The sequence below is a fragment of the Phycodurus eques genome, chromosome 15 (assembly GCF_024500275.1).
Source record: "Phycodurus eques isolate BA_2022a chromosome 15, UOR_Pequ_1.1, whole genome shotgun sequence".
Classification (NCBI taxonomy): domain Eukaryota; kingdom Metazoa; phylum Chordata; class Actinopteri; order Syngnathiformes; family Syngnathidae; genus Phycodurus; species Phycodurus eques.
The window spans coordinates 16,583,260-16,596,496 of record NC_084539.1 but is presented as its reverse complement, the minus strand read 5'-3'; the positions used below and the strand labels follow the sequence as shown (position 1 = coordinate 16,596,496).

At 44.7% G+C, this 13,237-nt stretch overlaps 1 protein-coding gene across 2 annotated transcripts in view; it reads right to left on the bottom strand.

Moving 5' to 3' along the window:
* Window positions 1–13,005, bottom strand: part of bcr (BCR activator of RhoGEF and GTPase) — a 94,524-nt gene extending 81,519 nt beyond the window's left edge. Inside the window, exons 1-2 of one of the 2 annotated variants that reach the window (XM_061697586.1) lie at window positions 11,287–13,005; window positions 10,729–11,217 (exon numbers count right to left, since the gene is read on the bottom strand). In XM_061697586.1, coding sequence (XP_061553570.1) covers window positions 10,729–11,217; window positions 11,287–12,289 — 1,492 coding nt within the window. In that variant the 5' untranslated portion in view covers window positions 12,290–13,005. Of the gene's footprint in view, window positions 1–10,728 lie in introns of both variants that reach the window. The other variant, XM_061697585.1, reaches the window with a different exon arrangement.
* Between the last annotated feature and the right edge of the window lie 232 nt (window positions 13,006–13,237).

Sequence of the window (13,237 nt, the reverse complement as noted above, 5' to 3'; positions counted from 1 at the left end):
TTCTGCAGAGTCCACTTATACGGTTTCCTCCTCTTCTGGTCTGCTCCGTAAATTATCCAAGAAACTAACTTTTGAATTTCCACAATAATAACTTCAACAGACTTGCTTTCATTCACAATATTTAAACAAGAGCCTATGCCAAGACCAGATCGTGGTCAGGACTGTTTACGAGACACTATTTTTAACTGAAAATGCATTAAAAACGCTGTCGTTTAGGCCGTTTATTTTAAAGACACAAACCCTTCAAAAAGGGGCCTCATTTTTGAAGGCAACACCATTAGTGTTTCCGTTAAACGCTAAAGACGATTGTTTGTGTAGGCAACTAAATTTACTCTATCGCTAGTTCCTACTGAATTAAATAATTTGTTTCTATGATTGTCCCTCAATACACCACCACAATGGATTTGAAGTAGTAGAAGTCTTTTTCACAAAAATCTGCCATTTACCATTCGTGAATTATAGCTATTATAGGTACAACACATCAATTTAAGGGGCTCAAAAGTATTTGGCGATTCAACATAATTGTAAATATAACTATCATTTTTAATACTTGAGTACAGTGAGTTCTTCTGAGTTCCCTCCCTTCCTGGAAATGATTTGTTAGGTCTTCAGTGCAGCCACTTTCACTTGCTGCTTGTTCATGATTCTTGCTGCCTTCACTTTTGTTCAGTTAGTAAAAAGCATGCTCTAATGGGTTGAGATCAGACCACTGGTTTGACCAATATTCCATTTCTTTTGCCTTCAAAAAGTCTTGACATACAGGACGTACTGGAAAGTCAGATTATACTTAGACAAAAAAAACCACGTAAAAACCCTCTCATGGCCTAGAGTCTGAGTCATTGGACTCATAGAAGAATCACAGGAGGAGGGAATACTTTGCAGTAATGTATTACTTGTATCGTTGCTAGGGTTCTAAGAGTTCCAACTGTCTGTGAGCCCGTGAAGGTGTCTGAGTGAGATTCATGATTGGTTGAGTGAGCGAAACTATGTAATATCTAGTTACGACATCCTTCAGGAATCAATGTTTGTGCCCAGCCTGGAACGAATGTAGTTCAATCATTTTATTTTTTTTCAGTGTTGTTTTTGTAGCCTTTTTCCTCCAACTCTGCTCCACTCACTGCACTCGCCAAAGGAACACAGTCGGCTGCCAACAGCCAGCCACTTCGCTCATTAGCCAGATAATGTGTTTTTTATTTTTACAGCATGGCTACTCTATCCTGCAGTCTCACTACCACCACCTCTCTCACACGCACACACAGTCGCACGCACACATACACACACAAATATACAAAAAGCACCGGCAGCGATTAACAACTGCTATTTATTCAGCAAACCCATCAAGCAGCCTGTGGCAAACACAGCACAATGAGGCGGAATTGGAGAGCACCGGGGCCACAGTGACGTCAGTGTGTACACTAAAATGACAATAGTATTGGGACACCTGGTTGTTATTATTACCAACAGAATGTAAAAATATTGAGTTAGTCGGCTTTTCCACTCTTCTGGGAATACTTTTGATAAGGATTTGAAGTGCATCTGTGGGAGTATTTTATTTATTTATTTATTTTAATCATTATTCAACATTTGGAAAGTCAAAGAGCACTGATTTTGGACCAGAGAGACAGTCTGGCTCACAATTTGTTTCTCAAAGTTGTTTTATACAGTAGCTCTAAATCCTAGGGGGGGGAAAGTCAATTTCAACCTTTCATGGTGCATTTAAAGACCTTAAAAAAGGCATGTTTGTGATGTTGTGTTCCCTCAGCTCTGAGTTTGTGTCTGTGTTTTGGTTAGAACAGCAAAGCGTTTTGCGTCACGTGACAAACCGAGTAAATCGGAGGTGTGTGTGCTTGGGTGGGTGGTGGAGGGGGTGAAAACACATCAGTCCATGCTGTTCTGTAACAAAGTGGCCTGCTGCTGCTGACATTTGCCATTGATCATGTTGCTTTATAGACATTCTGCAGTTAAACCCCCTCCGGACCATTACAGTGGGAGCCCTGTAGCGCTCCTATAGGGGGCGGGGGTCATGACTTTGATCACTCCCTGGTTTTCCCACCCCCCACTCCGTAAAGTGGAAATGAAAACACAAGGATGACTTTCAAAAGCCGTGCTTTCACCAAGCCTTTTTCTTGCTTACATTTCCACGTGGGATGGAAATAAATAGTAACTCCAACAAAGAAGATAAATGCTACATGGTACATAAACAACAAAAACAGCCTTCAATCCTCTGTATTTGTCATAATCCACTGTATGTTGTTAAATGTTAAATAAAATTACATTGATTCCACAATAATGCTTTGTTTACGTGAAATTAAGGGCGATTTATATTTAATTTATAATGTTTAATGTTGTTGAAGCTAAGAAGAACGAGAACCAACTTTGAACAGAGCACAGTGAGGAAATATGGACATCTGAATCCTCCTTTTATTCGTCGTCCGTCATGTTTCTATTTTTTGAACCTCACATAAGCAAACAAAAAGTTGTTGAACTACCCTAACGCCCGCTCAGGGTAGCCGTTTGGTGCTAATCCCATGTGAAATATATAGGACATGGCGCATTAGTGTGGTGTGTTACATGAGAGAGGCGAAAGGCTAATGTTAATCGGAATTAGTTTGTAATTCCCAGACAAAAGAGGGCGGATTAAAGTTTACATGTTCGCATGACTAGACTGCTTTTGGATTGACCGCCCCGCCCCCACACCCAATCCAGAAGACAACATGTGGGTGACGTGTGTGTCACAGCAGCGAACGCTCGCGTCCACCGGCGGATTACGTTGGAAATACTTTAATCGTTAAATTACGTACTTGCTGAACAAATTTAAGCCGACAAATCCATTGACTGTTTATGATGATAGCAAATTAGTTTTCTAATTTGCCATTATACTGTACATACAATTGTTTCATAGTCTTGGATAGTCCATACTTCTATCCAATTAGTGGATTTGACAATGAACATAGCAGCACACCGCAGTGTTGGGTGGGGAATCTATTACTTTGCATTTCAAAAAATAAAACCGTTGATGAAATTTCGACCCGAAAAGTACCAACACCGAACTACCTAATATACCCATTATAACAATTCCCACTTTATCACAAGAAGAAAGTTATTTTACCATTCCACCTGAAATGCTTCATGTGTTGCCTTGCGTATGGTCCACTGTGATAAAAATGCTTTATTTTCATCCAAATATTGTTCAAAAACAAATTTTCGTGAACATGGAATACGTTTCAATCAAATATAACAACAGCTTATCATGGCTGATATTTTAACATCCAACTGCTGCTGCCAACTGTTTTTTCGAATAATGTTGCCTCACATTTCACTCAAATGTAGCCTGTAGCACAAGGCATTTCGGTTATTTGGTTTCTCAGTCTGAACATGGCTGAAGTGATATCTTATCATACTCGGCGTGCCGCGCCGCAGCAGCAGCTTCGTGACGGGAGAACGGCTGGCTTGGCTGGAGTCGAGCAGTGCGGAGCTCGAGAAACTTTGTGCTTACGGTGCGCCCATCGCCGTCGCCGCCCGTGCGAAGTTGTGCAAAGTATAATTTGCAGTCGGCAGTCCATGTTTACCTTAAAAGTATCTCCACATGCCTGTCATGGCTCCTAGTCTACCTGCCTGAAAGTTATATGTCAGGCTGGTAAAATGGTATCGGTGTTGTAGCATCGGGGTAAAAAAATTGGAGTCTGAGTTCGAGTACAGACATAAAGTACAGTGTCGACACCGATACCAATGCTTGTTTCCGTATTAGTGCCTATTAGTTTTACTTTAATGTAGTTTTATTATACAGTCCAAAGTGATTAACTTCTCTACACTTCTATGATAGTTAGCAGTGTTAAATTGTTACTGAAAACACAGCCAGTACAGTTGAGAAATATTTTATGCTGGCAAGCCCGTAACAAATGAATAAACTTGAAATTCCTTTGAAAACAAATTGTTTTGGGGGCTCCACTGCTCTTGACAACACTTCAGAGACGCCGAGGATGTGAACCAACAACAGTTTTCCCAAGCTGCCGACATGCTGTAAATTTTCATGTAAAACAGGCGGAGCGACCCTTTAATGTCGAGACTGGAGCACCAGATAATAAAGAGGAATGAAGCCCAATCGGTTATTTATTTTCAGAAGAAGCAGTCTCAGCTTCTGATCTGCGCAGTAAATAAAGCAGGTCTTTATACACACACACACACACACACACACACACACACACACACACACACTACACCATCCCCCATGCCTTTAGAGAGCTGGCTGTGTTTTACAACCCTGTGCATCTTACCATGGATACGCAGAAAACAGAAAAACACAGCAAAAGGCCTGCGGTCGCCTGTCCATGTATAAACGCAGCGGCTGATATGAGGTGGGTCAGGAGGGAGAAGAAGGAAGGGGCTTGGGGTGAGTTACCAGAAGGGATTTTCCAAGTGCATTTTATTACAGGAGTTATCTATCACACCCAATATAAAGGCAGATGTTAAAATGAGAATAAACAGTCCATTTAATCAGCAGTTATTATCTGTAAGACTTGGCATGTCGGTAGCTTCCTGTGATGATCATTTCCTTTCACTCCTCCGCTGTCATTGTCCCTTATCGGCAATAAATGCACAATGAGGTTACTGGGATAGTTTTTACCAAACGCCTTCATCACTATAAAGCATAGATGAACTGGAACCAGCCAGGCCCGGAACAGTTAAATGGATCATCTAAGGTCAAACACAATATGTTCCGGGCTGCTAGTTGACCTTATTTGGATTAAAAAAACAATTCCCATAGGAAATAATGGAATTGAAAATAATCCGTTCCAGCTCAAACTGTCACCATCATATACGTTTGTCAATTTTCACACATTAGCAGTCGATCTAACATTGTTAGATTGGCATAAAAAATCTACACACCCCCACTTCAAATGTTATGTGATATAAAACGGGTAAAAAAACAACTAATTTAAAATGTACCACCTTTAATCTGACCTGTGTAACTCAATTGAAATTGTTTTTTTTAACTTTACGAGAGGGCGAGTAAAAATAAACAGCTGAGAGAATGTGGTTTGAAAGTGGGCACACATAAATGGGAGTCAGCACACACCTGTCACCACTGCCTCTAATTGACCTGAAATCAATTTTAGTTGTACGAGTAGGTTTTTCCTGCCATGTTATTTTTTTCCGAGGAGAAGCCTGAAGGTTCTATGCTAAAACTGACTGCTATTTGGAACTGTTCATTATTTCCTCCTCCTTATCTAAGGTCCCAGTTCCAGCTGTAGAAAAGCATCCCCAAAGCACGATGCTGCCACCACCATGCTTCACTGTAGGTGTGGTGTTCTATTGGTAATGAACAATGTTGTGATTGCACCAAACATAACTTTTGGAATTATGCCCAAAATGTTAAACTTTGGTTTCATCAGACCATTACATATTTTCCCAAATGTGTTTGGGAGATTTCAAATGTGTTTTTGCAAAATGTTTAAACCACAGTTGAACTTTAGTGTGAGCACAAAACCTCAAGGCATCTGCTACTAAGCAAAGAAAACGTCAGAAAAAGCCTAATGGAAAATATGAAATTCATTTTTGGTTAATCAGAGGCACTTTGAAGGTGACAGGTATCACATTTAATTTGAATTTCATTGGTTAATTCTGAACACCAGTTAAAAGAGGGTGTGCAAATTTGTGCAACCACAGCTCAGTTGTTTATTTTTATGAACCATCTCGAAAATATAATTTTTTTTCTCAATTGAGTTGCACAGGTTATAGGTTACATTAATGTTGGAAAAGGTTTTGAAATGATTCATCTTGGTCAATCCTTGCATTTGAATGGGCAGGGGGTTGATATTTTTTTTTATATACACTGCATGTATCAATACAGCAGACACTCATTCAGGCCAAATCTCGATTTACGATCCCAGCACGGAGGTGAACAGAGAGAGTCTTGTTTTTGCATAATTGGTGTGAGCGGGTTTGCAGTGGCCCAATGTAAAAGGCTGAGCTGAGCGTCCAGCTGGCACGGAGATCCGCATTCTGCCCCTCTAATATACAACTCCCCATCTTCAAAAGACACCACACCCACCCGTGCTTTGCCACTCTTTGGGTTCGGGACTGGACGCTGCAGCACCCGAATGCTGGCTGGCTGGCTGAGGTAACTGGAGACTTTCAGTGCCAAGTTCACTCAAGACACAAACACACACACCTCGCCCCATCCTCCATTAGTACGACAAGAGGGTCATTTTGCCACTGCTTTAATGCAAGTGGAGTTATTGCTAGAGGTCCTGTTGACTCAATCGGTCTCAGTGTCTAGTGAGTGTTGATGTTGTCCCCTACATGAAAGTACATGCTAACACACAATCACGAACATTTACACACACACACAAAGTAAATCTCCGAGAGGAAGAAGTGCATTGGAGACCTCCTGCGATCCAGTCTGGCAGCCAGCTTACACTCTGGCACTGCCGCTGCACACTGTCGCCTATACTCTCAGCAGTTTGTTACAGGATTTGCGGAGAAAATCCCTTTCACCCCTGAGACGGACGTACACGCAGCAGCCGCTCTGTTTTCTTAAGAACTATCTTCACTTTAAAGACAAAGGTATTCAAACACAGGAAGGGAAAACCAGCAGCAGAGACAAACAAGTTTGCTGTGGAGAGAATAACAAGATGACATCCAGTCATACATTTTCTATAATGCTTTTGCTCATTGGGGTTAGGGTGACATGGAACCTATCCCAGCTGCTTCCATTCAAACGCAAAAAAAAAAAAAAAAAAAACACAATGCTGACACAGCGACGCTTATTCGGGTCACCTTGAGATAACGCGACACCACAGGTGGCTTACAGTAAGGATGCCTTTCAAAAGCATCTATGAGGCGAGTAGGAGCGGAGACTTGACCCGTTCTGCTACCGGATGATTCATTCCAAAAGGCCAGAGAGTCACTGCGCTTTCTTGGCATGAAGCAATATTGCTAAAAGGTCCACGTCACTTCAACGTAATAGCAGCGGACAGGCCTGCTAACAGTACTAATCCTCCTAAAGCTTAATCACTTTCATTCAACCTTACCATAAATCTGATCTCATCTTCTTTCCCAGCACACATGAAATGCGCCTGTTGGCTTTGTGTTTTTGAACTCATCTGTAGCCAAATGCACAGCCGTTTGCTATTTAACCCATTCTAGACCATTCCTTCAAATACATCTGAATTAACCCCAGGAAATGTTAGGAGAAAAAGTGCAACAATTTTTTCAAAAATCTTACACGGTGTTCCCAAAATATTGACATCATTTAGTGGACTAAAAATCTCAGCCAATTTTTGTCAAAAAAATCTTTTTTGTCAAACTAAAATGTTTATAAATTAATTATAATTTTTAACTCTGGGGTCTGTTGCTTTGCATTCAGTGACTCCCAAAAATAAATTTCACCGTATCTGGCATTAAAACTGTGCCAAACAAATCATGCGAGTGATTGCTGTGGTAACCCCTGATGGAACAGGTCGAAAGTCGCATACATATAAGAAACCAAATATGATTCCCTTTCCTATAAAAGACAAGAGATGGCCTCCTCCTCACTACTTTGTTACTCCTTACCTTTAACTTGCAAAGGATTCCCACTGCATGGCACACAAGAGAATAATCTTTCCTTTCATTTTTCCCTCTCTTGTTAGCTGTCATTATCACAAAATACATGCTTCATCCTTGAAAACACGCCCTCACCCTCATTATTTGGCAGTTACACATCTTCGGCACACACACGTGTAAAGAGAGAGGCTACCTCATCTTTATACTAGCACAGCTACTGTTGAAGGCCAAGCGGCTTCAAGGTGTTTGAGAAACAACAACGCGTCTTGTTCTCGCCCTGTTTGTGTTGCTGTGTGTGTGTGTGTGTGTGTGTGTTCCCATTACGCAACGGGCGAGATCTTCCCATCTGGGCTACTCTTGACCAGCCGAGCGTGAGACGACAGCTCTGCCTCGCGCGCTCAAAGTGTCCTGCTTGCCTTCCGACTACGCAACATCAGGGCCTGAAATGATGCAACATTTATCATCATCACCTTCACTGTCAACATGATGCCCATTGGCCCTCAGATGTACACATGCTTGGGAGAAAGCATGGTCCATCTCTGCAGGGTGTCTAACCAACTTCTTATGTACCAATCTAGATTATAAATGCACTAAATGCATCAGTCTGAAACACATACCCCCACCACTCCCCACTCAATCCTCCATCTTTCTCCCCACAGGGCTCATTGTGGTGGAAAAGATGCTAAAACAAAGACAGCAGACGACGTGGCGATAATCCTCAACGCAGCAGCTTTTACAGAGTTCCGTTTGCAGTTTTTTTTTTTTTGCTAACTATGCACATCTTAATGGTTGCGACAATGATTTTCCTGTGAAAATGACTTAAACACATCTTTCACGTTGACTGCAAATGTTCCATACAGGATGTGAGCTCTTGTACTACTCTGCCCATCACATCCTGCCTGGGGGAGCAAAACATAGCACAACACGTACAGAGGGGGGGGCGGGGGGGGAACATTCACATTTAATTGCGACCAGGGCACCAATGTCAGCTCCTCAATTCAAATAAAATAATTAAAATGTAGATGCACAGACAGGAGAATCGTCCTCAGGAAATTTAGGCAATGAGCGCGATCTGATATCAGGCAGCAACACATCCTGGAATAATGATGTGATAAATATGCATTCACTCTGGAATTAGCACGAAGGGTGGCTCTCATTATTAAATAACTCAAAGCTGGCCACAGCATTGGGTACAACAGCATAATCTAATGAAATTCTGTACTTAAGGTTTGTCCTTAAGAAGATAATGAACACCCAGAACAGTCCAGAGACTGGGCAAGGCCAAACAATAATCTATATAGTGATAAATTATTTCCTCCCAACTTTAACGCCAATGTATGAAAAGACAAACATAGTTGTAAACAGACTTTTTGCATACCCAAAAAAAGAGCACAGTCCAGCTGTAAATCCAAAGCTGTTGTTCCACTCCAATCCTAGAGGTGGCAGTATGGCACATTACATGCTTTTCACAGGCAGCATAATTGCATAGTGGAAAGGACATCTGCCTCACAGTCGACAGGTCCCAGGTTTGAATCTCGGCTTCCAAGGTACGCCGCATTCCTCCCATATTCCAAAAACACGCACAGTAGATTCATCGTGAGTGTGAATGGTTGTTTGTCTATTTAGCCGCGATTGGCTGGCAACCTGCCCAGGTTGTACATCGCCTTTTGTTCCAAAGTCAGCTGAGAAATGCTCGATACTACCCGCGAACCGACTGAGGACAAGTAGTATAGAAAATGGATGAACGCTTTTCACTGGGGGAGCGACTTTTTGAGTTGGGCTATAATAAATACAGTAATGTGAACCTAGGAAAGCAAATATTGCTCAGTTTTTCATTGACACCCTCAGAGAGGTACTGACTTAACAGTAAGTCACATTGAACTGTCAGTTTTACAATGATGTATAACAATCACATGCCTACAAGGAAATTCAGGAGAGCCGCTTTCTCCTCTAGTCTTACTTTTGGTTGGAGTGTCGACTTCTGACTGATGCGTTTAATGGGGCATGGCTTTCTCAGTTTTGCACAATACTATTTTGCAGAGGAAAACCAACCGCCCCAAACTGAGGCAAGAAGAGCTGGTACTGTGCAGTGGACAAGCAGCAATAAATACTGAGAGCTGTTGTAATATTTTCCCCTTCTAATGAAGCTAAATAATGCAACCAGAATATTTGCACAAAGTGCTGTTTGGTGTCATCTCCAGCCGCCTCATCAGACAACCTGACAAACAATCCAGTTCAATCTGGCCCTGGAGAAGTCATGTGACACGGACACCCTGTTGCCGGCTGTTCCGATTTAGCGCCAGTCTTTTATCTGTTAAAATGCGTCAGGTGCCAAGAAGCCTGACTTCAACGTATACTGTAAAACAGTGCCTTAAGCGGGGTACACACAACGATTTTTAACTACTTAACCAATTTTTTTAAATGTCAGAGACCCCACGCATGATGTAGTAAATGTCAGTATGTTTGTTTTACTGCTCTTATAGTGGATGCTGCATTCCAGATAACCAACACAGCACACCAAACACACACGTATCTCCTCGACAAGTGCGAATCTCCTCCCCCAAACCAGAATTCTGTTGTAGTACCTAGATTGACCTGTGGGGGCAGCACGATGCCACGGGGCATCCAGGCAGCCTCAACAGTTTTCTGAGCAGATCGGGGAGGAAAACTCACTCTTAACACATACCACATTTATAAGATAATTGCTGAGGATAATCTTTTAGGTGTCAACCGATAATCAGGCCTTTGCAGGCTTTGATCAGATAGAGGGGGATGCTCAATTTAGGTCTGATTATTTCTATGCGTGCACCCCATTTACATTAACACTCGATCGCTGGGAAAAAATAAAAAATAATGTCTGAAGTTGAAGCCAACACACGTGTTTCTCGAAGATATATCAGCAATGTTATAGTGAATTTGAACCAAAAGCTGGAGAACAACTTCATTTAGTCAGACAGACAACTGTGATTGAATTTCCAGACTCTGATCTCATGTGAGAAAAGGCTGCTTCAACACAGACTGACTGCATTGTTCTCCCACCCGAGTGACATTCCAGGAATAAGCAGCAGGAGCTCTTTCTCCCACGCAAGGCTAACATCTGAAGAAGAGGCTACCCGCCTTGTCTGCACACACATACGCTGCACACTCACAAGATACGTGTTTAACACATAGGTCACTCACCGAGGTGGTCTCCATGGAAACTGTTGTCATGCGATGTTCTTCCGTGATGTACGGCAGGTGGCCAGATTTGACCCGTCTTGCGAACACTGACAATGGTCGCCTCCGACATGACCACGTGACCCCCCTGCTGCCGATGGTGGCGCTTCTGCGACTGCGGCGTCGGGGGGCTGCTGCTGTCGAAAGAGTGCTGGGAGTTCTGGGAGTTCTGCGACGGCGAGCGGCTCTTCTCCCGGAAGGGGCGCCGGAAGGCCGTGGTGGGGCTGGGCGAGACGTGGCTGGACTGGCCCGACGAAAAGTCCTCCTCGCTGGACGTCAGGTTCTCGTTGGAGCTGCAGTCCGGCGTGTAGCCGCCACCCCCGCCGACGTCCTCGAAGCTCCCCGGGGAGTAAGAGCGACGGGGCCACGTCAGGAGGTGGTCGTCGCCTCCGCCGTGGTCTCTCATTTGGACACCGCCCCGCCCGTCACCGCCCCCACCTTCACCCATCATCACTCCACCGACATAGACACTGGAGTAGGCCTGGAAATCAGAAGGTTGCCAAGGCGGAGGTGGGGGCTTACCACCGTTGGATCGTTGATGTCTTTGATTGGTCTCCCCGTCTTCGTATTCGGCATCATAGCCACAGGTGCTTTCGGTGGACCGACCCCTATACACCGGTCTGGCGCGCAGCTCCCCTGCCACGGTTGCCAGGTTACCAGGAAGCGAGTGCAGGGATCTTTTCCGCTCCATCTGCATGGCCTGGCTCCCCAGGGAGCTGATTTTGTCCGAGACTTCGCGGTCGTTGACCCGAACCAGCCCCCTGTCGTGGTGGAACTCCATGTTTGTGTAGAAAGGTGGCGGCGGCAGTGGCGGCTGCTTTTCTTGACCTTTGTCGCCAACTGTGTGAGAGTTGGCACGCTTGATCCTCTCGAAGTTGGACCTTAGGGCGGCCACGCCGAGGCCCATCCCGAGCTTGTCTTTAGGGTCACAGGGCAGCTCCTTGTCCGGGGGTGGAAGCACCGGCCTTCGGGGCGACGCGGCGACGCCCCCTCGCTGCTTGGAGGGCGAGAGGCCGTCCAGATTGTCGCAGGATGTCGACTCAGCCTGTTGGGGGGCCTCGAAGGCCGACTCCAGCCCGTCTCCGTGGGAGGCGGACTTCTTCGCCGGTGGGGGTCTCGGTTTGGATCTGCCTGTTCCGTCTCCATGAGACTGGTAGCGGCTTCTGTCCACAATAGGAGCGGGGCCGTACCCACCGCCACAACCCACCCCACCGGTCTCTTGCATGTGTGGCTGCTGAGACTCTGCCCCCTGAGAGGCAGCGGGGTCCACCCCCTCATTGAGAGGCGTTTTCCTAAAGCCCCAGCGCTGCTTGTCGTAGCTCTTCCTCTCCTTGGCCAGGAGGGTCTGCAGGTAGATCATGCGAAAGCGTTCCTTGTTCACTTCCTGCTCCAGTCTCCTGATGGACGCTTTGCATCTCTCCAGCTCGTGTTCGATACCTCCCACAGACCTCAGCTCCATCTTGGGGGGCTCCGATTCTGGGAATTGAGCCTTCCACGCCTCGATGAATCCCACCGGCTCTACCATATCGTGGTTTATTTGTCCAATCCAACACAATTTTTCCGAACAACAGCAGCTCACCTGGAGTTCAAGTGTTTTCAACAGGCCTTTAGATGACCTGCTCACCAACGCAAATTGATGACACTTGTCGTGGGCAACACATCCTTTTGCGGACAACACAGTGGCTGTTCATGAGGAGGACCGGATGAAGGAGAAGGAGACATGCTGGAGGAGAAAAGACAGCTCATCTTTTTTCTCATACATTATTCCAGCATAGGTCACTTTGAGAGGAACTGATACAAATCTTTGTCTATGTCCAGTATCAGCTCGAAACGAACGCAGAAAGAAAATGTCCAAAAAAAGAAAAAAGAAAAAAAAAAAAAAAGGAAAACAGAAACCTCTCGGTTTGCAGACGGTGTGTGTCGGTAGGTCCGGATTCAGTGGCACCGACTAGTCCGATCACTCTTGCCCGACCACTGGGCTGCAATCTCAGGTGCTGTTGTTCCTTTGTACCGGCAGAGCGAACGGAGAACGGATCACAAGGAGGCAAGGCAGGCGAACACATCATCGGAGCCGTGTACAAAACGAGGCGGCGATCCGGTGGGAGTGGATCGTTCGGTTACTCGCTCCATTTTCTTACCCCGAGTGTGTGTGTGTGTGGTATTGTTGTATTTCTCTGGCAGATTGGTCGCGTTTGGTGGGCCGTGATGGAGCGGCTGAGCGCGCTCCCATCTCACCCAAGTGAACTCTTGAGAGTGGAGGCTGCGGGAGTGGGCGGGGCCAGTTACGCTGCTCCAGCTGCTTAAAGAGACAGTGCGCCTATATATTTCCCCGCCCCCTCATGGGTTTGTTTGCATATTCTTTTGGAATAACTTCATTCATATATAAAATATGTGAACACAGCAAAATATAGTACTTCATACAAAACGTATTTCACTTTCGTTCTTTTATAGGAGCATGACCTACGTTACATTT